Raw genomic sequence first — 26965 nt, 5'->3', positions numbered from 1 at the left:
TTCTGCGTCACCAATCATTTTACTTGCATCTAGTCGTAGTTAATAGTTTCTTCTACGCTCATCCAACTGTAAGTATTCAAACTTTATTGTAAAATTAGGCGAAAAATTGACACGTTCTATCCACATCGGGAAAACTAAAATTCCTGAAGAAGGGTAAAGTGTATTTGAAACTTTGAGAACAAAGTTGGAACCACAGACAAGGTGTGTGATAGACTTTTCACCTTGCGGGGAGTTGGTGTCGCGAGAAAATTTAGAAAATTGTCGAATTTACACGTTTTCATAACTTTTCGAGCATTTGTTATAAACTTTTAAAATTTATAAAGAAGCACACTTTTCTTATACGTTCTTCAAGTTTTTATAAACGACAGTTACATTTGTTTTTCTGTTCATATTAAATTGACAATATTTACTTACCTTGACAATTATTGTTTTAATATAAATTGTAGGTAAAAATGAATTTTTAATTTCTTAAAAAATCTTTGAAAATTGAGTATACTTCACGTTAGAGTAAGTTTTTGTATTGATGTGTTCCAAGTTGTTAGTATTAGTTTCTCCCTTTTTTTCCAGTATTCGATTTTCCTTGAAAATTAGTTTTTCATTTTTAGTAATTTTGTTTGACAACCTACAGAAAAGTTGTCTAATACTTTTTTATAGATACCTATTGGCTCTACTTCAGAAAAAAGTTTCATTGAAATGTGTTCACTATCGTAGGAGTTATGGCTGTTTGAAAATTGGACCATCTTTATGAGGGTTTTCTCGTTGGGCTGAGTCGGGGAGAAACTTTTCGAATATTTTTATAATTTCTACATATTCTAGACTAAAATACGCGTCGTTTGGTTTTTTAAACATTAAAATCGTCCAATCCGTTCGGAAGTTATGACGTTTTAAAGAACGGTCGGTCGAGCGCTTGTGAGAGCGCGGCCCTCTGGCGGCGAGCGCGGGAGGCGACGCCACAGTTCGAAGTCTAATAGATGGCGACACTGCATTCCTCATCTTCAAACGCAATTATCTCGAAAACGAAGTATCAGAAAAGAAATTTTTATTTTACATTTTCTACTTATTTTATCACGAGGAATCAATATAAAAAATAAAAAAAATATTACAAATAATGGAACGTCTTTTATATGTATATTGTGGAATTAGCCATTGACTTTTCACCTTGCGGGAGTTGGTGTCGCGAGAAAATTTAGAAAATTGTCGAATTTACACGTTTTCATAACTTTTCGAGCATTTGTTACAAACTTTTAAAATTTATAAAGAAGCACACTTTTCTTATACGTTCTTCAAGTTTTTATAAACGACAGTTACATTTGTTTTTCTGTTCATATCAAATTGACAATATTTACTTACCTTGACAATTATTGTTTTAGTATAAATTGTAGGTAAAAATGAATTTTTAATTTCTTAAAAAATCTTTGAAAATTGAGTATACTTCACGTTAGAGTAAGTTTTTGTATTGATGTGTTCCAAGTTGTTAGTATTAGGTCCCATAAGTTTCTCCCTTTTTTTCCAGTATTCGATTTTTCTTGAAAATTAGTTTTTCATTTTTAATAATTTTGTTTGACGTCCTACGGAAAAGTTGTCTAATACTTTTTTATAGATACCTATTGGCTCTACTTCAGAAAAAAGTTTCATTGAAATATGTTCACTATCGTAGGAGTTATGGCTGTTTGAAAATTGGACCATCTTTATGAGGGTTTTCTCGTTGGGCTGAGTCGAGGAGAAAGTTTTCCAATATTTTTATAATTTCTATATATTCTAGACTAAAATACGCGTCGTTTGGTTTTTTAAATATTAAAATCGTCCAATCCGTTCGGAAGTTATGACGTTTTAAAGAACGGTCGGTCGAGCGCTTGTGAGAGCGCGGCCCTCTGGCGGCGAGCGCGGGAGGCGACGCCACAGTTCGAAGTCTAATAGATGGCGACACTGCATTCCTCATCTTCAAACGTCATTATCTCGAAAACGAAGTATCAGAAAAGAAATTTTTATTTTACATTTTCTACTTATTTTATCACGAGGAATCAATATAAAAAATAAAAAAAATATTACAAATAATGGAACGTCTTTTATATGTATATTGTGGAATTAGCCATTGAGTTTGAGGTTTATTTTCAAGGTTATACATCCAAAAGCAACTTTCGAATCTTGTTTGATTCGCCAGTATGAATATTTATGTAATCTCGTTTGCTATTCTCCATAATGTGGTCATTTGCATTCAGCCATAAGGTCACGCTTCAGCAACTTTCGAATCTACAGTTCGTTTCGAAAATATGAGCAGATCAAATTCGAAAAGTCCTTTATTATTTGCATTTTGTTGTTTCGTTTTCGAAATTTTGGCAGCTAAATTTTACTGATATATTTTGGGAAAGAAAATGTTCTTTCTTTCGTGAATTTCATGAGTTTACACAAATATAGGAAAATGTATGAGTTTGGAATTCTTACATTTCACAAGTTTGTAATAAACGTAACATATAGAAACAAAGTTTTCAGATAAAATTTACCTTTTAATAATAATTTTGTCTAGTATATGTTCTTTCAAAAGTCGTAAGATTGCATTATGGTAAAACGAAGTTTTACCCTGCTCTTCCTTATCGACAGAGATTCATTCGTAAATGCAAATTTAGTACAAACCTTCTTCATGCATTTTTAGGAACAAATCCAACAAAGAAAACTGATACGAGAAATATGAGCATTGAGGGGTCAAACCATACTGAGTCGGTAATGTAGGGAGTGACACGGGAATGGTAAAAGGGTTCTAGAGCCTCAAAATCGTCTGTTCTGTATCTTGTCTGTGGTGAAACTTTGTGTTCTCATACGAAGCCCTTCTAATAAAGTAAATTTCAATATAAGATCAATTTCACGAAATTTATCCTGTATTTAATATCCTGTTTTATCGACTGTAAACAATACAGAACGTGAGATATCACCACAGACATACGAATAGACCTTGCATCTTATGGACTTTCGTGGCCCAATCTGACTGCCATACCGACCAGAAAATTCAGGGGTGATTTTAGCGCCCTCTTCTCATGGATGACGGTCAGTTGAGGAACTACTCACTGAATTAGTATTGATAGGCAAACAGTTGTAGTGTTTGAGTAAATATATGTGAGTTGACTATGGAAGGGATTGAAATTCATTTCTGAATCTGTTGGTAACGTCGCGAGTGACACGAAAATGGTAACGGGGGTTCGAGACCCCATAAAAATGGGGCGAAAAAGAACATAATATTATTATAAAAGAATATAAAATAATATGCAAACAAAAATGGTACATGGTTCGACACATGGCAATTCAAAAAATGAGGCAGTAGTAGAAATAGAGGATAACTTAATAATCGGGTAAAACAGTCGAAGAACGTTGAATTAAGACCGAACAAATAAAATAAACTGGTCAATTTTGTGATGATAATATGGGTAAGTAAAGTGGGCTTACTACTTGTTGACCATTAGTTACCATTACCAAGGAAGCAGTGGTCCAGCTGTAACATAAGATTCGTAATTTAGCAGAAGCATGGGACAGTTTCGTGACGTTGAATTGGTATCAAATGATAAATTAGAAGTGGGGAGAGCAATTTTAAATAGTTCTTACCAGTGGTCACTAGTGGTCAGTAGTGGCCAGTAGTAGCCAGCTGTGGTCAGTAATGGTCAGTAGTGGTTAGCAGTGGTCAGTAGTGGTCAGTAGTCGGGGCTACACTGGTCAGTAGTGGCCAGTAGTGGTTAGCAGTGGTTAGCAGTGGTAAGTAGTGGTCAGTAGTCGGGGCTACACTGGTCAGTAGTGATCAGTAGTGGCCAGCAGTGGTTAGCAGTAGTCAGTAGTGGCCAGCAGTGGTTAGCAGTAGTCAGTAGTGGCCAGCAGTGGTCAGTAATGGTCAGTAGTGGTTAGCAGTGGTCAGTAGTCGGGGTTACACTGGTCAGTAGTGGTTAGCAATGGTCAGTAGTGGTCAGTAGTGATCAGTAGTGGTTAGCAGTGGTCAGTGGTGGTCAGTAGTCGGGGTTACACTGGTCAGTAGTGGCCAGTAGTGGTTAGCAATGGTCAGTAGTGGTCAGTAGTCGGGGCTACACTGGTCAGTAGTGGCCAGTAGTTGCCAGTAGTGATCAGTAGTGGTTAGCAGTGGTCAGTAGTGGCCAGAAGCGGTCAGCAGTGGTCAGTAGTTTCCAGCAGTGGTCAGTAATGGTCAGTAGTGGTCAGTAGTCGGGGATACACTGGTCAGTAGTGGTCAGTAGTGGTTAACAGTGATCAGTAGTGGTCAGTAGTGGCCAGTAGTCGGGGCTACACTGCTCGGTAGTGGCCAGTAGTGGACAGCAGTGGTCAGTAGTGGTCACTCCAGTGGTCAGCGGTCCACGAATGGCCTGACTGTGGCCCGCGAGACCTTAACTACACCACTGACCATTATGTCAACCTCACCGTTGACCACCAGTGACCATAAGCTAGTCATTGTTGATCATCGACCCATCAAAACTATTACGAAGATCCTCCTACAATTTGATGCACGATCTTTTGAAAATTTCGTTCACAAAATATTATGAAACAGAAGAAATAGAAATTAAAGATGGCCGGAATTCCCCCAAGATTTTAGTTCTCATTAGTCGATAGATGTCGCCTATGAATACTTTCCTTTTCTATTGCATTTTTATTGCCCAAAAAAACGAAACTTTGAAAACTAATACACACATAATTTATCATAAAACTTATTCTTACATCCTTCAAGAGTCCCATTATTTTCTTTAATTTTAAAAATTAATTTCTTTAGCTCCCTAATGACAAATCATGTCCTTGTAGGTGGCATTTAACGTTTAAAGTCCACATGAAGTCAGAATTTATTTATTTCTTACTCGATTATTCCGTGAAATTTATGGTAAGAGTTTCAATAATTCTGTTTTTGGAATTCAAATATATTCGTCGCGAAATTACTATTTTCTCGTTACCGATAATTACAGCGATCGATTTAACGTTATCGCTGTAAACATGGCCGCGTTCCTTGACAAATGAATTTAGCAGGGAACGATTGGAAAGTCGAATTTCGATTGTGCATTATTTCTCGAAATTCAGTGATATCGTTCATTCTGTAGCTTTTGACACGCCAGTGTGCCTCGATTTGCAACACTGCAAATGTGCAAACGATGCATTGCATAATTACGCGTACTCGTTGCAATGCAGCCATTGAATAATAAGGATACTGGAATTGTTAAATACTATCTTATCTCGGGACGTAAACTTCAGATATCGGGATTTTTATATGCGAAATAAACCTATGATTGTGTTACGGAAGCAGCTCGCGACAAGCTTGCAGTCTCTGCGTAGAGTGCAACGGAGTATCGTCAAAACAAGACCGTGCACGACGATGAACGAGCCAATAGTGACAGTGAAGCAAGGCAAATTGCGGGGAACTCTCGTCCAGGGCGCCCTGGGCCCTTGCTACGTCGCTTTCCACGAGATTCCTTTCGCTGCTCCTCCCATTGGAGGCCTCAGATTCAAGGTAATCGACAAACAATTGACCAAAGTCTCTTATTTATTAAAGTAAGGTTAATTTCCAGTTCTTGAAAAGTCAAATTGACACTGTATTGGGGATAAATAACAATAATACAGTCTGAAACTTATTTATTTTTGTCAATGGGACCTTTATCAATGTGTTTGCGAAGTTTTTCTGACTAAACACGATATTTGCATATTTAATACGGTTTTGTGCTGTATTTGAAGTAGGTTAAATAGTAATTATAGTGTGTTTGGTCTCATTTTGATCGGGGAACTCTCACCAATACGGTGGGAAAAGTTTTATTTGAAAATGAAGGAAAATAACAAAGTTTTAGGTTTGTGTACTGTGTTAGTACGGGCTTGTCCGCTAGATGGCGACGTTGAGCTTTACTGTGTGTCAGTTTTCTCTCATTGGCAGTAGTAGAGATGACTATTGTTCAATTATCCAATGGAAAATGACTCAAAGTTATCCAAACATTGTTGTGTACAGCTAGAATTACCATAAAATAAAATAAAAACATTTAAATAATTCATTTTTCTACAGAATACTTTAAATTGCTACTCTCTGGATGACTTTTTGTGACTTAAATTAATATTTGTTTATAAAATAAAGTTATTGAACTAATTGTGACACTTACTATAGTCATTAAAAATGTAAATTTCATTTGTTTAATGCATATAGTTTTTTATATAACGAAGTAAATATATAATACTGGAATTTGAGATAAAAATATTCGAATAGTCAACGAGTTAGGCTAATTTTATATGTATGAAATATGTATTTTTAAGAATATTATTGTAATATTAATTTTTTGATGGTTGTCTTTTGTGTTTTATGACTTTGTGTGAACGTTTTGGTATTTTTGATTTTTGATATTTTTAGTAAAGAATTTTTTTCTCGAAAGTGAGTGAGATTTCGAGGGTATGTGTATTGACCAAAAATGATCGTAATTGATCCTTGCAGCCAAAAATAATTTTTTCAGAAAGATTTGAAATTTTTTTTTCCCCGTCGAAAAATTTCATATTTTCTTGAATTTTTTTCTCGGAAGTGGGTAGGATTTCGAGGGTATGTCTAATCACCAAAAATGATCGTAATTGACCCCTCTACCTAAAAATAATTTTTCCAGAACGATTTGAAATTTCTATTTTTGCCAAATAATTTAGGCACTACCCCTTGTCAATTTTTCTTTAAAATTCGTTTTTCATTTTTAATAAATTTGTTTGATGTTGTACGGAAATCTTGTTTAATACTTTTTTGTAGCTACATATGAGAACTAATTTAGAAAAAAGTTTCATTGAAATATATTCACTATTGCAGGAGTTATGGCCATTTGAAAATTTGACCATTTTTATGGGGGTTTTCTCATTTTACGGGGTTAAGGAACTAGTTTTCGAACATTTTTGTAATTTTTACATATTCTTCGTCTAAATACGCGTCGTTTGCGTTTTTGAAAATTAAAATCGTCCAATCCGTTCAGGAGTTATGATTTTTTAAACATTTGAATCGGGGTAACATTTCTGACTACGTATTATATTTCCAGTAAAGAATTTTTTCCCCGAAAGTGAGTGAGATTTCGAGGGTATGTGTATTGACCAAAAATGATCGTAATTGATCCTTGCAGCCAAAAATAATTTTTTTAGAAAGATTTGAAATTTTTTTTTTCCCGTCGAAAAATTTCATATTTTCTTGAATTTTTTTCTCGAAAGTTGGTGGGATTTCGAGGGTACCTCTAATGACCAAAAATAATTGTAATTGAACCCTGCAACCAAAAATAATTTTTTCAGAACGATTTGAAACTCTTTAATTTCGTCAAAAAATTTCAGCACCTGCCCCCTATCAATTTTTCTTAAAAATTCGTTTTTCATTTTTAATAAATTTGTTTGACGCTGTACGGAAATCTTGTTTAATACTTTTTTGTAGCTACATATGAGAACTAATTTAGAAAAGAATTTCATTGAAATATATTCACTATTGTAGGAGTTATGGCCATTTGAAAATTGGACGATTTTTATGGGGGTTTTCTCATTTTACGGGGTTAAGGAACTAGTTTTCGAATATTTTTTGAATTTCTACGTATTCTTCATCTAAATACGTGTCGTTTGCGTTTTTGAAAATTAATATCGACCAATCCATTCAGGAGTTATGATTTTTTAAATATTTGAATCGGGGTAACATTTCTGGTCACGTATTATATTTTCGGTAATGAATTTTTTTCTCGGAAGTGCGTAGGATTTTGAGGGTATGTATAATGACCAAAAATGATTGTAATTGAACCCTACAACCAAAAATAATTTTTTCAGAAAGATTTGAAATTTTTTTTTTCCCCGTCCAAAAATTTCATATTTTCTCGAATTTTTTTCTCGAAAATGCGTAGGATTTTGCGGGTATATGTAATGACCAAAAATGATTGTAATTGAACCCTACAACCAAAAATAATTTTTTCAGAAAGATTTGAAATTTTTTTTTTCCCGTCGAAAAATTTCATATTTTCTCGAATTTTTTTCTCGAAAGTTGGTAGGATTTCGAGGGTACCTCTAATCACCAAAAATGATCGTAATTGACCCCTCTAGCTAAAAATAATTTTTCCAGAACGATTTGAAATTTTTATTTTTGCCAAATAATTTAGACACCTGCCCCTTGTCGATTTTTCTTTAAAATTCGTTTTTCATTTTTAATAAATTTGTTTGACGCTGTACGGAAATCTTGTTTAATACTTTTTTGTAGCTACATATGAGAACTAATTTAGAAAAAATTTTCATTGAAATATATTCACTATTGCAGGAGTTATGGCCGTTTGAAAATTGGACGATTTTTATGGGGTTTTTCTCATTTTACGGGGTTAAGGAACTAGTTTTCGAATATTTTTTGAATTTCTACGTATTCTTCATCTAAATACGTGTCGTTTGCGTTTTTGAAAATTAAAATCGACCAATCCATTCAGGAGTTATGATTTTTTAAATATTTGAATCGGAGTAACATTTCTGGTCACGTATTATATTTTCGGTAATGAATTTTTTTCTCGGAAGTGCGTAGGATTTTGAGGGTATGTATAATGACCAAAAATGATTGTAATTGAACCCTACAACCAAAAATAATTTTTTCAGAAAGATTTGAAATTTTTTTTTTCCCCGTCCAAAAATTTCATATTTTCTCGAATTTTTTTTTCGAAAATGCGTAGGATTTTGAGGGTATGTCTAATCACCAAAAATGATCGTAATTGACCCCTCTAGCTAAAAATAATTTTTCCAGAACGATTTGAAATTTCTGTTTTTGCCAAATAATTTAGGCACCTGCCCCTTGTCAATTTTTCTTTAAAATTCGTTTTTCATTTTTAATAAATTTGTTTCACGCTGTACGGAAATCTTGTTTAATACTTTTTTGTAGCTGCATATGAGCACTACTTTAGAAAAAAATTTCATTGAAATATATTCACTATTGCAGGAGTTATGGCCATTTGAAAATTTGACCATTTTTATGGGGGTTTACTCATTTTACGGGGTTAAGGAATTAGTTTTCGAATATTTTTGGAATTTCTACGTATTCTTTATCTAAATACGCGTCGTTTGCGTTTTTGAAAATTAAAATCGTCCAATCCGTTCAGGAGTTATGATTTTTTAAACATTTGCATCGGGGTAACATTTCTGACTACGTATTATATTTTCGGTAATGAATTTTTTTCTCGAAAGTGAGTGTGATTTCGAGGGTATGTTTAATGACCAAAAATGATTGTAATTGATCCTTGCAACCAAAAATAATTTTTTCAGAACAATTTGACGTTTTTTTTTTCCCGTCGAAAAATTTCATATTTTCTCGAATTTTTTTCTCGGAAGTGAGTAGGATTTTGAGGGTATGTCTAATCACCAAAAATGATCGTAATTGACCCCTCTAGCTAAAAATAATTTTTCCAGAACGATTTGAAATTTCTATTTTTGCCAAATAATTTAGGCACTTACCCCCTTGTCGATTTTTCTTTAAAATTCGTTTTTCATTTTTAATAAATTTGTTTGACGCTGTACGGAAATCTTGTTTAATACTTTTTTGTAGGTACCTATGAGCTCTACTTCAGAAAAAAATTTCATTATAATATATTCACTATTGTAGGAGTTATGGCCGTTTGAAAATTGGACCATTTTTATGGGGTTTTTCTCATTTTATGGGGTTAAGGAACAAATTTTCGAACATTTTTGTAATTTTTACATATTCTTCGTCTAAATACGCGTCGTTTGCGTTTTTGAAAATTAAAATCGTCCAATCCGTTCAGGAGTTATGATTTTTTAAACATTTGAATCGGGGTAACATTTCTGACTACGTATTATATGTTTACTAATGAATTTTTTTTTCGAAAATGCGTAGGATTTTGGAGGTATGTCTATTCACCAAAAATGATTGTAATTGAACCCTACAACCAAACATAATTTTTTCAGTACGATTTGAAATTTTTTTTTTCCCCCTCAAAAAATTTCATATTTTCTCGAATTTTTTTCTCGAAAGTTGGTGGGATTTTAAGGGTATACGTATTGACCAAAAATAATTGCAATTGATCCCTGTAACCAAAAATAATTTTTTCAGAAAGATATGAAATTTTTTTTTTCCCGTCTAAAAATTTCATATTTTCTCGAATTTTTTTCTCGAAAGTTGGTAGGATTTCGAGGGTACCTCTAATGACCAAAAATAATTGTAATTGAACCCTGCAACCAAAAATAATTTTTCCAGAACGATTTGAAATTTTTTAATTTAATTGTTAATAACTTTTTAACGAAGCCTCAATCAACAAATTTGTATTTTTCATTTTCGTCTTATTTTGGTCTCTAGAATCCTCCATTAAAATTTTTCCCAGTATACTAAAAAAAAATTTACAATTTATATATAAGAAATTAAAAAAAAAATCAAATAGAAAATAATAATTTTGATTAGCTTCCAATTGACCAATATAAAATTAAAATAGTAAAAACCAAATCTGTCAAGGTTACTATAAATTTGTTATTATTATTAAGTAACAAAGTTCCAAAATCAATAGTTTTCCATTATTAATCCAAGTCTCATTGTTTACACTTTGTTCATACTTTGTTACCAAAAGTTCAATTAAAATTTCAAATTTCGTTTCTTGATACAGGATCCGGAACCACCTGCTCCGTCGTCCAAAAAAATTATATTCATTTACGGGGGTCAATTGCAATCATTTTTAGTGAATAGACATATCCCCAAAATCCAACGCATTTTCGAGAAAAAAATTCGAGAAGTCGCTGAAATTTTTCGACGAAAACCATAATTTCAAATCGTTCCAAAAAAATTATTTTTGGTTACAAGGGTCAATTACAATCATTTTTGGTTAATACACATACCCTCGAAATCCTACCCACTTTCGAGAAAAAAATTCGAGAAGTCGCTGAAATTTTTCGACGAAAACCAAAAATTTCAAATCGTTCCAAAAAAATTATTTTTGGTTGCAAGGGTCAATTACAATCATTTTTGGTCAATACACATACCCTCGAAATCCTACGCACTTCCGAGAAAAAAATTCATTACCGAAATTATAATACGTGGCCAAAAATGGTGCCCCAAAATTTCATGCGAATTTTAAAAATATCATAACTCCTGAATGGATTGGAGGATTTTAGTGATTCAAAATTCAAATAATGACAAAATGCATTGAATTTAAGGTCAACTCGCTTATCTTGTCTGTGATAAGAGCTAGAATCGTGCGCGCGCAGCTGTTTGCAGATTCTCGTTGCACAATAGTGACTTTAAACGTTAATAACTTTTTAACGAAGCCTCAATCAAAAAATTAGTATTCTTCATTTTCGTCTTATTTTGGTCTCTAGAATCCCCCATTAAAATTTTTCCCAGTATACTAAAAAAAAATTCACAATTTATATATAAGAAATTAAAAAAAAAATCAAATAGAAATTTATAATTTTGATTAGTTTCCAATTGACCAACATAAAATTAAAATAGTAAAAACCAAATCTGTCAAGGTTACTATAAATTTATTATTATTATTAAGTAACAATGTTCCAAAATCAATCCAAGTCTCATTGTTTACACTTTGTTTATACTTTATTAGCAAAAGTTCAAAAATGATCGTAATTGATCCTTTCAGCCAAAAATAATTTTTTTAGAAAGATTTGAAATTTTTTTTTTCCCGTCGAAAAATTTCATATTTTCTTGAATTTTTTTCTCGGAAGTGGGTAGGATTTCGAGGGTATGTCTATTCACTAAAAATAATTGTAATTGAACCCTGCAACTGGAAATAATTTTTTCAGAAAGATTTGAAATTTTTTTTTTCCCGTCGAAAAATTTCATATTTTCTCGAATTTTTTTCTCGAAAGTTGGTAGGATTTCGAGGGTATCTCTAATGACCAAAAATAATTGTAATTGAACCCTGCAACTGAAAATAATTTGTTTAGAATGATTTGAAATTTTTTGTTTCCGTCGAAAAATTTCATATTTTCTCGAATTTTTTTCTCGAAAATGCGTAGGATTTTGGGGGTATATGTATTGACCAAAAATAATTGCAATTAATCCCTGCAACCAAAAATAATTTTTTCAGAAAGATTTGAAACTCTTTAATTTCGTTGAAAAATTTAAACACCTGCCCCTTGTCAATTTTTCTTTAAAATTCGTTTTTCATTTTTAATAAATTTGTTTGACGCTGTACGGAAATCTTGTTTAATACTTTTTTGTAGCTGCATATGAGCACTACTTTAGAAAAAAATTTCATTGAAATATATTCACTATTGTAGGAGTTATGGCCGTTTGAAAATTGGACCATTTTTATGGGGTTTTTCTCATTTTATGGGGTTAAGGAACAAATTTTCGAGCATTTTTGTAATTTTTACATATTCTTCGTCTAAATACGCGTCGTTTGCGTTTTTGAAAATTAAAATCCTCCAATCCGGTCAGGAGTTATGATTTTTTAAACATTTGCATCTGGGTAACATTTCTGACTACGTATTATATTTCCAGTAAAGAATTTTTTCCCCGAAAGTGAGTGAGATTTCGAGGGTATGTGTATTGACCAAAAATGATTGTAATTGAACCCTGCAACCAAAAATAATTTTTTCAGAAAGATTTGAAATTTTTTTTTTCCCCGTCAAAAAATTTCATATTTTCTCGAATTTTTTTCTCGAAAGTTGGTGGGATTTTGGGGGTATATGTATTGACCAAAAATGCTTATAATTAACCCCCGCAACCAAAAATAATTTTTCCAGAAAGATTTGAAATTTTTTTTTTCCCCGTCAAAAAATTTCATATTTTCTCGAATTTTTTTCTCGAAAGTTGGTGGGATTTTGGGGGTATATGTATTGACCAAAAATGCTTATAATTAACCCCCGTAACCAAAAATAATTTTTCCAGAATGATTTGAAATTTTTTTTTTCCCGTCGAAAAATTTCATACTTTCTCGAATTTTTTTCTCGAAAATACGTAGGATTTTGAAGGTATATGTATTGACCAAAAATAATTGTAATTGAACTCTCTAGCTAAAAATAATTTTTCCATGACGATTTGAAATTTTTAAATTTAATTGTTAATAACTTTTTAACGAAGCCTCAATCAAAAAATTAGTATTCTTCATTTTCGTCTTATTTTGGTCTCTAGAATCCCCCATTAAAATTTTTCCCAGTATACTAAAAAAAAATTCACAATTTATATATAATAAACTAAAAAAAAAATCAAATAGAAAATTATAATTGTTTGTAGTTTCCAATTGATCAACATAAAATTAAAATAGTAAAAACCAAATCTGTCAAGGTTACTATAAATTTATTATTATTATTAAGTAACAATGTTCCAAAATCAATCCAAGTCTCATTGTTTACACTTTGTTTATACTTTGTTACCAAAAGTTCAATTAAAATTTCAAATTTCGTTTCTTGATACAGGATCCGGAACCACCTGCTCCGTGGACGGGTGTCAAGGACGTGTCGAAGTATGTTGGGAAGGCTTGTCCACAGATAGAAGAACGTTCACCTTACGACGTCGTCGGCGACGAGGATTGCCTTTACCTGAACGTTTACACCAACTCCATTTCTGACTGTACGCGTAAACCAGTCATGTTCTGGATTCATGGCGGTGCATTCCTGATAGGAAACGGAAGTTACAACACCAAGAGGCCCGATTACTTAGTCGCGAAGGACATTGTCATTGTTTTGACTAACTACAGATTGGGTGCACTCGGTTAGTACACTCATCATTCAGCACATTCGCTGAAAAATCAAAATTGCATACCTCCAATTTTGGTTATACTCTGGATTCTTGCGTATTTTGATGTGCTGATTACGAGTATGATAGTGAGGAACCATGAAAATCAAATTTTTTTTGTTTACTTCCTTAAATAATCGGAATTTTGAAAAATAGTTCAGATAAAAGTTGTAGAGCTCATTAAAATACACATTTTATGTCCTATTGATTTTTGTCGTAAAGTTAATATTTTCTAAGGAAAATGATGGGTAATTCACTTATGCGGAGCTACCATCGAGTTCTTTGCACTCTGCAGAGTTTGACATCATTTTCCTCGGGAAGTATCAACTTTACGATGAAAATCAATAGGACATAAAATGTGTATTTTGATGAGGGCTACAACTTTTATTTGAAGCATTTTTCAAAATTCCTATTATTTACCGAAATAAATAACAAAATTATGATTTTTATGATTTTTTCATGGTTTCAATTCAATTTTTGCTATTATACTCGTAATCAGCACGTCGAAATACGCAAGAATGAAGAGTATAGAAGAAATCATATATATTCAAATTGACAATTTTTATGAACAACAAATCAATTTGCAGGTTTTTTAAATTTGGGACACGCGGCTGCGCCAGGCAATCAAGGCTTGAAAGATTTGATCGCAGCTTTGGAGTGGGTCAAGGAGAATATTGCTGCTTTTGGGGGAGATCCTAATAATGTCACGATTTTTGGTGCTAGCGCTGGTGGCGTACTAGTTCACGCTTTAACTCTATCGCCGTGTGCACAAGGTAACACTTATCGTTCAAACGCAATGTCACTATTTGACTGCCATTGATAAGATAATTACAGGCTTGCATATCTTGCGAAGCTCGTTGCTCTAAATATTCCTATTCGAGTCACAGTCAAAATAAGACGAAAATCAAGAATATCAATTTGTTGATGGAGGCTTAAAAAGTTATTAACAATTAAATTAAAAATTTCAAATCGTTCTGGAAAAATTATTTTTAGCTAGAGGGGTCAATTACGATCATTTTTGGTGATTAGACATACCCTCGAAATCCTACTCGTTTTCGAGAAAAAAATTCGAGAAAATATGAAATTTTTCGACGGGGAAAAAAAAAATTTCAAATCTTTCTGGAAAAATTATTTTCGGTTGCAAGGATTAATTGCAATTATTTTTGGTCATTAGATATAACCTCGAAATCCTAGCCACTTTCGAGAAAAAAATTCTTTACTGAAAATATGATGTCTGATCATGAATGAATGATTCCCCTGAGATTTCATGTGTTTCAAATCGTTCTGAAAAAATTATTTTCGGTTGTGGTGGTAAATTGTAATCATTTTTGGTCATTAGACGTAACTTCGAAATTTTACCCACTTTCGAGAAAAAAATTCGAGAATATATGAAATTTTTCGACGGGAAAAAAAAAATTTCAAATCTTTCTGGAAAAATTATTTTCGGTTGCAAGAGTCGATTGCAATTATTTTTGGTCATTGGACATAACCTCGAAATCCTACCCAATTTCGAGAAAAAAATTCTTTACTGAAAATATAATGTCTGATCATGAATGAATGATTCCCCTGAGACTTCATGTGTTTCGAATCGTTCTGAAAAAATTATTTTCGGTTGTGGTAGTAAATTGCAATCATTTTTGGTCATTAGACATAACTTCGAAATCCTATCCACTTTCGAGAAAAAAATTCGAGAAAATATGAAATTTTTCGACGGAAAATACAAAATTTCAAATCTTTCTGGAAAAATTATTTTCGGTTGCAAGGGTTAATTACAATCATTTTTGGTCATTAGACATACCCCCAAATTCCTACGCATTTACGAGAAAAAAATTCTTAACTGAAAATATAATGTCTGATCATGAATGAATGATTCCCCTGAAATCTCATGCGAATTTTTAAAATATCATAACTCCTGAATGGATTGGAGGATTTTAATGTTTAAAAAAGCAAACTACGCGTATTTTGGTGGAGAATATGTACAAATCGCAAAAATATTGGAAAAGCTGGTCCTTGACCCCGCAAAATGAGAAAAACCCCATAAAAATGGTGCAATTTTCAAACAGCCATAACTCCTACAATAGTGAGTATATTTCAATGAAATTTTTTTGTGAAGTAGAGCTCATGGGAACCTATCAAAAAGTATTAGACAACTTTTCTGTGAGGCGTCAAACAAAATTACTAAAAATGAAAAAGGAATTTTTAAGAACAATCGACAGGGGGTAGGGTATTTAAATTTTTCGGCGGAAAAAGAAATATCAAATCATTCTGGAAAAATTATATTTCATTACAGAGGTCAATTGGAAACATTTTCGGTGAAAACACATACCCCTGATTTCCTATCCAATTTCGAGAAAAAAATTCGAGAAGGTGTGAAAATTTTCGACAAAATTAAAAAATTTCAAATCGTTCTAAAAAAAATACTGTTGGCTGCAGAGGTCAATTACAATAATTTTTGGTGATTAGACCTATCCCCAAAATCCTACTCATTTCCTAGAAAAAAATTCAGGAAGATGTGAAATTTTTCGATAAAATTAAAAAATTTCAAATCGTTCTAAAAAAAATACTGTTGGTTGCAGGGGTCAATTACAATAATTTTTGGTGAATAGACATATCCACGAATTCCTACTCATTTCCTAGAAAAAAATTCGAGAAAGTGTCAAAATTTTCGATGGGAAAAAAAAAAATTCAAATCGTTTTGGAAAAATTATTGTCGGTTTTGGGGGTCAATTGCAATAATTTTCGATGAAGTGATAAACCCCCGAAATCCTACTCATTTCCCAGAAAAAAATTCGAGAAGGTGTAAAAATTTTCGAAAAAATTAAAAAATTTCAAATCGTTCTAAAAAAAATACTGTTGGCTGCGGGGGTCAATTGCAATAATTTTCGATGAAGTGACAAACCCCCGAAATCCTACTCATTTCCTAGAAAAAAATTCGAGGAAGTGTCAAAATTGTCTATGGAAAAAAAAAATTTCAAATCTTTCTGGAAAAATTATTGTCGGTTTTGGGGGTCAATTGCAATAATTTTCGATGAAATGACAAACCCCCGAATTCCTACTCATTTCCTAGAAAAAAATTCGAGAAGGTGTAAAAATTTTCGAAAAAATTAAAAAATTTCAAATCGTTCTAAAAAAAATACTGTTGGCTGCGGGGGCCAATTGCAATAATTTTCGATGAAGTGACAAACCCCCGAATTCCTACTCATTTCTTAGAAAAAAATTCGAGAAAGTGTCAAAATTGTCTATGGAAAAAAAAAATTTCAAATCTTTCTGGAAAAATTATTGTCGGTTTTGAGGGTCAATTGCAATAATTTTCGATGAAGTGACAAACCCCCGAAATCCTACTCATTTCCTAGAAAAAAATTCGAGAAAGTGTGAAAATTTTCGATGGAAAAAAAAAATTCAAATCGTTTTGGAAAAATTATTGTCGGTTTTGGGGGTCAATTGCAATAAGTTTCGATGAAGTGACAAACCCCCGAAATCCTACTCATTTCCTAGAAAAAAATTCGAGAAGGTGTAAAAATTTTCGAAAAAATTAAAAAATTTCAAATCGTTCTAAAAAAAATACTGTTGGCTGCGGGGGTCAATTGCAATAATTTTCGATGAAGTGACAAACCCCCGAATTCCTACTCATTTCTTAGAAAAAAATTCGAGAAAGTGTCAAAATTGTCTATGGAAAAAAAAAATTTCAAATCTTTCTGGAAAAATTATTGTCGGTTTTGGGGGTCAATTGCAATAATTTTCGATGAAATGACAAACCCCCGAATTCCTACTCATTTCCTAGAAAAAAATTCGAGAAAGATTCAAAATTATCGATGGAAAAAAAAAAATTCAAATCGTTTTGGAAAAATTATTGTCGGTTTTGGGGGTCAATTGCAATAAGTTTCGATGAAGTAACAAACCCCCGAATTCCTACTCATTTCTTAGAAAAAAATTCGAGAAATTGTCATAATTTTCGATGGGAAAAAAAAAAATTCAAATCGTTTTGGAAAAATTATTGTCGGTTTTGGGGGTCAATTACAATCATTTTTGGTCATTACACATACCCTCGAAATCCTACCCACTTTTGAGAAAAAAATTCAATAAATTCATCAACAAATTGGTATTTTTGATTTTCGTCTTATTTTAACATAAAAGTTAATAAAAATTTCGCATTTTCCAGAAAGCTCATTTGTCTTCAATTTTTCTTCCCAATTTATTTTTGTATTACTTTAGTTAACAATATAGAAAAGATTTAACAACAAAAATAAAACTATATTAAATTAAATTTCTTAGAATCTTAAAAATGGGTCGATATCTTTCAATGTGCAGATAACTATGTTACCGATCGTCGGTACTAAGGGACACCTAATGATCTGTTCAAATTCTATACCAAAATTTAACCAAATTTTCAATTAACTATTTATTATTCGTTTTGTTGCTTCACATTCATATTCTAATACTGTTAAATTACAAATAAAACAGTATAGAAGGCATGAAATATTAAGTTTTTTTAATGATAAAGAAGAAACCTAATTGTCCAACACTAGGGGAATTACCCATATATGGAAACTGAGAAATGTCACTATTTGTTGACTGTTTCGGAAACTTGTTAATATCGTGTTTGTTTACTCTAGGGTTGTTCCACAAAGCGATTATGCAAAGTGGGCTACTGACTTGCCCTTGGGCTTACAATCAAAGTCATCCAAGTCGCGGTTTCAAGCTTGCAACGTTTCTTGGGAAAGAGTCCACCGATCCCGTGGAAGTTGTCGAGTTTCTACGAACGATCGACGCCAGAGATATTGTCAAGGCTCATTCTACTATTCTCACGCAGGAGGTAAAGAAGTTTTTAATTTTCCTTGTTGGATGTGTCAAGTTATCCCAGAAGATACTAGGGTGTCGCCCTCTATTAGTCTCGTCATCTATTAGTGTCGCCATCTATCAGTGTCGTTATCTAGTAGTGTCGCCATCTATTAGTTTCGTCATCCATTAGTGTCGCCATCTATTAGTGTCGACATCTACTAGTGTCGCCATCTGTTAGTGTCTTCATCTATCAGTGTCGCTATGTATTAGTGTCGTCATCTACTAGTGTCGCCATCTATCAGTGTCGCCATCTATTAGTCTCGTCATCTACTAGTGTCGCCATCTATTAGTGTCGCCATCTATCAGTGTCATTATCTACTAGTGTCGCCATCTATTAGTCTCGTCATCTATTAGTGTCGCCATCTACTAGTGTCGCCATCTATTAGTTTCTCCATCTATCAATGTCGCAATGTATTAATGTCGTCATCTACTAGTGTCGCCATCTATCAGTGTCGTCATCTATTAGTGTCGCCATCTATTAGTCTCGTCATCTACTAGTGTCGCCATCTATTAGTGTCGACTTCTACTAGTGTTGCCATCTATTAGTCTCGTCATCTACTAGTGTCGCCGTCTATCAGTGTCGTCATCTATCAGTGTCGTCATCTATTAGTTTCTCCATCTATCAATGTCGCAATGTATTAATGTCGTCATCTACTAGTGTCGCCATCTATCAGTGTCGTCATCTATTAGTGTCGCCATCTATTAGTCTCGTCATCTACTAGTGTCGCCATCTATTAGTGTCGACATCTACTAGTGTCGCCATCTATTAGTGTCTTCATCTGTCAGTGTCGTTATCTACTAGTGTCGCCGTCTATCAGTGTCGTCATCTATCAGTGTCGTCATCTATTAGTGTCGCCATCTATTAGTGTCGTCATCTATTAGTCTCGTCATCTACTAGTGTCGCCATCTATTAGTGTCGACATCTACTAGTGTCGCCATCTATTAGTGTCGTTATCTAATAGGGTCGCCGTCTACTAGTGTCGCCATCTATCAGTGTCGCCATCTATCAGTGTCGTTATCTACTAGTGTCGCCATCTATTAGTTTCGTCATCCATTAGTGTCGCCATCTATTAGTCTCGTCATCTACTAGTGTCCACATCTACTACTGTGGCCATCTATTAGTGTCTTCATCTATCAGGGTCGCCATCTATCAGTGTCGCCATGTATTAGTGTCGTCATCTACTAGTGTCGCCATCTATCAGTGTCGCCATCTATTAGTGTCGACATCTACTACTGCCGCCATCTATTAGGGTCTTCATCTATCAGCGTCGCCATCTATCAGTGTCGTCAACTACTAGTGTCGCCATCTATCAGTGTCGTCATCTATTAGTGTCGCCATCTATTAGTGTCGACATCTACTAGTGTCGCCATCTATTAGTGTCGTTATCTAATAGGGTCGCCGTCTACTAGTGTCGTCATCTATCAGTGTCTCCATCTATCAGCGTCGCCATCTATCAGTGTCGCCATCTGTTAGTGTCGACATCTACTACTGCCGCCATCTATTAGTGTCTTCATCTATCAGCGTCGCCATCTATCAGTGTCGCCATCTATCAGTGTCGCCATCTATCAGTGTCGCCATCTATTAGAGTCACCATCTATTGTATATGGCAATTTCGAGTTGAAAGATGAGGACCGCAATGGCCGCCCAGCAGCGACGGTTGTAGTCTGTGGCGTCGCCGCCAGAGGGCCGCGCTCCCACAAGCGCTCGACCGACCATTCTTTAAAACACCATAACTTCCGAACGGATTGGACGATTTTGATGTTCAAAAAGCCAAACGACGCGTATTTTATTGCAGAATATGTAGAAATTATAAAAATATTCGAAAACTTTCTCCTCGACTCAGCCCAACGAGAAAACCCCCATAAAAATGGTCCAATTTTCAAACAGCCATAACTCCTACAATAGTGAACATATTTCAATGAAACTTTTTTCTGAAGTAGAGCTCATAGGTGTCTACAAAAAAGTATTAGACAACTTTTCTATAGGGCGTCAAATAAAATTATAAAAAATGAAAAACTAATTTTCAATGCTTTTTACTATTTTTACAGGAGGTGAACAGTTGCTGTCTTCCTTTTGGACTGAATACCGACAATTTTGCAGAATACTCTGTTTTACCAAACCCAATGGACCAATTAATCTCGAATGTCGTTGACATTCCTATTATGATTGGGTATACATCACACGAATACCTTATGTTTATTAAAGGTAACATAAATTGTAAAATATACCGTTATAACTTCACAAGTGTAATATTTGTAAAATTTCTGTTCGTTCCAGATAAATGTGAGGGTACGATGAAAGCTCATGATGAGAATCTGCCGTTATACGTGAAAATCTTGGCGATGTTGAAGAAGTTAGGGTCAGCAGAGACCGAGGAATTGTTGAAAACTATTAAAGATTGCTATTTCGAGGGACAACCGATAACTCCAGACAAGATACAAGAATTTATACGGTTCATGGGTGATCTTAACTTTGGTATTCCAGCCAAATTGTATGTAGAAAGTCGAGTGAAGGGGACATCCTCGCCCAGTTATTTCTACAAGTTTTCTTATGTTGGTGAACAAGAAACGCACACGGATCTCTTGCTGAAACGAATTGTACCTGGTAAATGATACGTTGCTACAAATCAAACAGAGCTGGGTAAAATAGTAGCTGGAATAGTGAATAGTTTAATTTATTTGAAGAGTATTGAAAATAGGGTCACTTTCGAATGTTTATTTATTTTAATAGATTTTCAAATCGAGTTTAAAACCTCGTTTTTGATGACTGAGATTTTTTGGAGCACTGTGAATATATAGGGTGTTCGGCCATACTTGGGAGAAATTTTAATGGGGGATTCTGGAGGCCAAAATAAGACGAAAATCAAGAATATTAATTTTTCGTTGAAAAGTTATTACAAAATTAAATTAAAGTTTCAAATCTTTCTGGAAAAATTATTTTCTGTTGCGGGGGTCAATTGCAATCATTTTTGGTCATTACACATAACCTCGAAATCCTACCCAGTTTCGAGAAAAAAATTCGAGAAGTTATGAAATTTCTCGACGAAAGTCAAAAATTTCAAATTGGTTTGGAAAAATTATTTTCTGTTGCGGGGGTCAATTTCAATCATTTTTTATGAATAGACATAACCTCGAAATCCTACTCAGTTTCGAGAAAAAAATTCGAGAAGATATGAAATTTCTCGACAAGAGTAAAAAATTATAAATTCTTCTGGAAAAATTATTTTCTGTTGCGGAGGTCAATTGCAATCAATTTTTGTGATTAGACATATTTCCGAAATCCTACTCAGTTTCGAGAAAAAAATTCGAGAAGGTATGAAATTTCTCGACAAAAGTAAAAAATTTCAAATTGTTCTGGAAAAATTATTTTCTATTGCGGGGGTCAATTGCAATCATTTTTGGTCACTAGACATAACCTCGAAATCCTATTCAGTTTCGAGAAAAAAATTCGAGAAGATATGAAATTTCTCGACGAAAGTCAAAAATTTCAAATTGGTCTGGAAAAATTATTTTCGGTTGCTGGGGTCAATTGCAATCAATTTTTGTGATTAGACATATTTCCGAAATCCTACTCAGTTTCGAGAAAAAAATTCGAGAAGTTATGAAATTTCTCGACAAAAGTCAAAAATTTCAAATTGGTTTGGAAAAATTATTTTTGGTTGCGGGGGTCAATTGCAATTATTTTTGGTGAATAGACATACTCCCGAAATTCTACTCAGTTTCGAGAAAAAAATTCTTTTCTGAAAATTTAACATGAGGCCAAAAATTGTTCCCCCAAATTTCATGCAAATTTTTAAAATATCATAACTCCTGAATGGATTGGAGGATTTTAATGTTTAAAAAAGCAAACTACGCGTATTTTAGTGAAGAATATGTAGAAATTCTAAAAATATTGGAAAAGTTGCTCCTTGACCCCGTAAAATGCGAAAAACACCATAAAAATGGTCCAATTTTGAAACAGCCATAATTCTTACAATAGTCAATGGATTTCATTGAAATTTAGTTTGGAAGTAGAGCTCATCTGTAGCTATAAAAAAGTATTAGACAACTTTTTTGTAGGGCGTCAAACAAAATTATTTAATTCAAAAACGAATTTTTAAGAAAAATCGATAGGGAGGTGTTCAAATTTTTCAGCAAAAAAAAAAATTTCAAATCGTTCTAAAAAAAATATTTTTGTCTGTAGGGCTCAATTACAATCATTTTTCATGAATAGACATACCCCCAAAATCCAAAGCACTTTCGAGAAAAAAATTCGAAAATGTGCTGAAATTTTTCAATGAAAACCAAAAATTTTAAATCGTTCCAAAAAAATTATATTCATTTGCGGGGGTCAATTGCAATAATTTTTGTTGAATAGACATATCCCCAAAATCTTACGCATTCTTGAGAAAAAAATTCGAGAAGTTGCTGAAATTTTTCGACGAAAAACAAAAATTTCGAATCGTTCCAAAAAAATTATATTCATTTGCGGGGGTCAATTGCAATCATTTTTGGTGAATAGACATACCCCCAAAATCTTATGCACTTTCGACAAAAAAATTCTAGAAGTTGCTGAAATTTTTCAACGAAAACCAAAAATTTCAAATCGTTCTAAAAAAATTATATTCATTTGCGGGGGTCAATTGCAATCATTTTTGGTGAATAGACATACCCCCAAAATCCTACCCACTTTCGAGAAAAAAATTCGAGAAGTTGCTGAAATTTTTCGACGAAAACCAAAAATTTCAAATCGTTCCAAAAAAATTATTTTTGGTTGCAAGGGTCAATCACAATCATTTTTGGTCAATACACATACCCTCGAAATCCTACACACTTCCGAGAAAAAAATTCATTACTGAAATTATAATACGTGGCCAAAAATGGTGCCCCAAAATTTCATGCGAATTTTAAAAATATCATAACTCCTGAATGGATTGGAGGATTTTAGTGATTCAAAATTCAAATAACGACAAAATACATTGAATTTAAGGTCTACTCGCTTATCTTGTCTGTGATAAGAGTTAGAATCGTGCGCGCGCAGCTGTTTGCAGATTCTCGTTGCACCATAGTGACTTTAAACGTTAATAACTTTTTAACGAAGCCTCAATCAAAAAATTAGTATTCTTCATTTTCGTCTTATTTTGGTCTCTAGAATCTACCATTAAAATTTTTCCCAGGGTTGTAACAGTTTACTTTATTCGTTATATATATGCTTTTAAAATAACATTTTATTCGAATACTCAAAGTAATCTGGCGTTATTTTTCGAAATATTTATTTTAATATATTTTCATTACACATCAGTTCTACGATAAATTTTAAAAAACTTAAACAAGAATATACGTAATTATACATATATTCAAATCAATATAGAATATAGAAAATATTATCGTCTGTGAATTGTTTCATGCACTGCATTTGGGAAAATAATACAATTGAACTCTTCTATACATATATAGAAACAGTATTACATGCTTTAAAATAGCAATTTGAAAGAAATATTAAATTCACAATTTCAATTCTATTATTTTCACAAAATGGAGTGCATGAAAAATTCACAGAAGGTAACATTTCTTATATTAAGGAATCAAACACATAAAAGGAAGTTTAATATCAGTTAAATTACTGTTTATTTAATAAAGAAATATTTTACCCAGCTCTGATATTAACACTCGTTGCTCATATTTTTATTATAATTCTCTACGTTGACAGTTGCATTGAAATGCAGTTTTTCTTTTAATTAGAGTATACATCACTTCAACATAAATTGCTAACAAATAATATTTATGAGTCCCATAACCTTAAGTTTAGAATCTGAATGCAAACCTAGTGTTAAAAGCCCCTATTTGCATTAACAAAAACATTTCAGGAGCCTCACACGTCGACGAGCTGTCGTATCTGTTTTACTCGCCATATTTAAAACTCAAAGACCCAAAACCACCAGCAGTCTGCACGAAGGACAGACTTATAATGGAGCGTTTAACCACAATGTGGACCAACTTTGCTAAAACAGGGTACGTCAAGAATGATGTTCAAAGCTTACAATTCAATTTCAATGCCAATCTGATGAATATTTTTAACCTAGGGACCCTACACCATGTCAAGACGATGTCATCAAGACCACTTGGAAACCAGTGACGAAGGACAAATTCAATTATTTAGATATCGGTGATGAGTCTGAACTGTTAACCATGGAACCGCATGTGTTGAGTTCAAAATGACCTATTTAGGCCATTGTACAATAAAAACTAAAATAAATAGTTATATGAAACATTATAATAACAATAATACTGCATGCAATAGATTTCTTATTGCATGCATTTTGTTTATTACGCTCTAAAAGACTAACAGGAACAATATTTGGATCAAACCCGTTGGGTTCAATCGAATGGTTAAGTATTCTGGTATTTCATGGAGACGGTGATTAACTTTGAAACTTCATTGAATTCTTGGTACGGATTACTTGTTCCAGAATGCAAAAGCTTTTTGTATCCTCTCGTTCTTCGGCTTTGTCGCCACTGTGGGGGTCGCCTCCTTCTGAAATAATTTCGCTGTGCGACTCACGTTTCCGGTTGGGACGAATTTACTTCGAACGCGACCGATTAATAACCTTGGGTCCTCAACTTCGCTGGCAACTGCAAAGAAAAATATTAGAATAAGTATTATGCTGGACGATGTCGTACGATCAGTGGGGAAAGGTTCCTAAGAATAATGCTGATTTTATGATAGGATATTTTCCACTGCGATGGGATCTCAGACATGGAGACTAACGATAACGATACGTGGGTTTGAACCATCCTAGTTTCGTTATTTCGTTAGTGAACCATTGACTCGATTGAATTAATACTTACGGGTTCGTATGTGTCCACTCTTTCAACCTCGTTAATTCTATGACGCGCTTATGTGTTATTAAGTTACCTTGAATTTACTGAAAGTAAATAATGCAAGCTTGGGTCCCGTTTGAGGTCATTGCACTTCACCTAGCGGTGCTTTTGGGAACTTAAAACTCCGAATGTCGGTTCGACCTTGCGAAACTGGGAATTATATATTTATGTAATGCCTCGTTTCCGAGATAATTGAATTTGAAAAGTTGTGGGATACGTGTGGGATTGAATACGATTTTTATCTGGCATGGCTCTGTTCATTATTCACTGCTTCTACTTATATTGGTATTCAAAGTTGCACTTTATTGTAATATGAGTACTCAATTAATTCTTAAAATTGATTATCTCGAGAATCGAAGCACCTAAAATGAAGATTCGAAGATTCTAGAGGCCAAAATAAGTCGAAAATTAAGAATACCAATTTGTTGATGGGAGCTTCGTTAAAAAGTTGTTAACAATTAAATTAAAAAATTGCAAATCGTTCTGGAAAAATTATTTTCGGTTGCGGGAGTCGATTACAATCATTTTTGGTCATTAGAGGTACCCTCGAAATCCTAGCCAGTTTCGAGAAAAAAATTCTTTACCGAAAATATAATGTCTGATTATGAATGAATGATTCCCCTCAAATTTCATGTGCTTCAAATCGTTTTGGAAAAATTATTTTTAGTTGCTGGGGTCAATTACAATCATTTTTGGTGAATAAACATACCCTTGAAATCCTAACCATTTTTGAGAAAAAAATTCCTTAACGAAAATCTACTTTGGGACCTGAAATGCATCCCCTTTTCATGTGAATTTTTAAAACACCATAACTTCTGAATGGATTGAACGATTTTAATGTTCAAAAAGCCAAACGCCGCGTATTTTAGTGTAGAATATGTAGCAATAATAAAAATATTCGAAAAGTTGTTCCTTGACACCGTAATATTAGAAAACCCCCATAAAAATGGTCCAATTTTCAAACAGCCATAACTCCTACGATAATGAATATATTTCAATGAAATTTTTTTCTGAAGTAGAGCTCATGGATACCTACAAAAAAGTACTAAACAATTTTTCCATACAGAGCCAACCGAATTTATTAAAAATAAAAAACCAATTTTTAAGAAAAATCGACGGGGGGTAAGTGTGTAAATTTATTGACGAAAGAAAAAATTTTAAACCGATCTAGAAAAATTATTTTCGGTTACAGGGGTCAATTACAATCATTTTTGGTCATTAGAGGTACACTCGAAATCCTACCAATTTTCGAGAAAAAAATTCGAGAAGGTGTAAAATTTTTCGACAAAATTAAAAAATTTCAAATCGTTTTGAAAAAATTATTTTTAGTTGCAGGGGTTGATTACAATCATTTTTTATCAACACACATAACACTGGATTCCTAACCATTTTCGAGAAAAAAATTCCTTTCTGAAAATATAATCTAAGACCTAAAATGGTTCCCCAAAATTTCATGCGAATCTTTGAAAAATCATAACTTTTGAACGGATTGAAGAATTTTAATGTTTGAAACGGCAAATAACGCGTATTTTAGTGAAGAATGTGTAGAAATTCTAACAATATTGAAAAAGTTGTTCCTTGACCTCA

The 26965-nt window shown here is 33.2% G+C and overlaps 2 protein-coding genes across 2 annotated transcripts in view; one reads left to right on the top strand and one right to left on the bottom strand.

The window, feature by feature from the left end:
* LOC143349069 (esterase FE4-like) lies at positions 1–24859 on the top strand. Its single transcript, XM_076779991.1, has 9 exons — positions 1–68; positions 5276–5479; positions 13360–13654; positions 14266–14451; positions 18292–18491; positions 20567–20723; positions 20796–21122; positions 24364–24508; positions 24580–24859. The coding sequence occupies exons 2-9, from the start codon at positions 5345–5347 to the stop codon at positions 24713–24715; spliced, it is 1581 nt and encodes a 526-aa protein (XP_076636106.1). The 5' UTR covers positions 1–68; positions 5276–5344; the 3' UTR covers positions 24716–24859.
* LOC143349076 (uncharacterized) overlaps positions 24825–26965 on the bottom strand; it is a 179089-nt gene continuing 176948 nt past the window's right edge. The window contains exon 48 of the mRNA XM_076779997.1: positions 24825–25129. Coding sequence (XP_076636112.1) covers positions 24954–25129 — 176 coding nt within the window. The 3' untranslated portion in view covers positions 24825–24953. The remainder of the gene's footprint in view (positions 25130–26965) is intronic.

The sequence above is a fragment of the Colletes latitarsis genome, chromosome 12, assembly GCF_051014445.1.
Source record: "Colletes latitarsis isolate SP2378_abdomen chromosome 12, iyColLati1, whole genome shotgun sequence".
In the NCBI taxonomy this organism is placed as follows: domain Eukaryota; kingdom Metazoa; phylum Arthropoda; class Insecta; order Hymenoptera; family Colletidae; genus Colletes; species Colletes latitarsis.
The sequence above is the reverse complement of the archived record's forward strand: the minus strand, read 5'-3'. Positions and strand labels throughout refer to the sequence as shown.

Excerpts from the sequence above, each read along its gene's own strand:
- LOC143349069 (XM_076779991.1), top strand. The coding sequence starts at position 5,345 with ATGAACGAGCCAATAGTGACAGTGAAGCAAGGCAAATTGCGGGGAACT. Across the intron at positions 5,480-13,359 it reads TTGGAGGCCTCAGATTCAAG|GATCCGGAACCACCTGCTCC; the intron begins GTAATCGACAAA and ends TTCTTGATACAG. Across the intron at positions 18,492-20,566 it reads CTACTATTCTCACGCAGGAG|GAGGTGAACAGTTGCTGTCT; the intron begins GTAAAGAAGTTT and ends CTATTTTTACAG.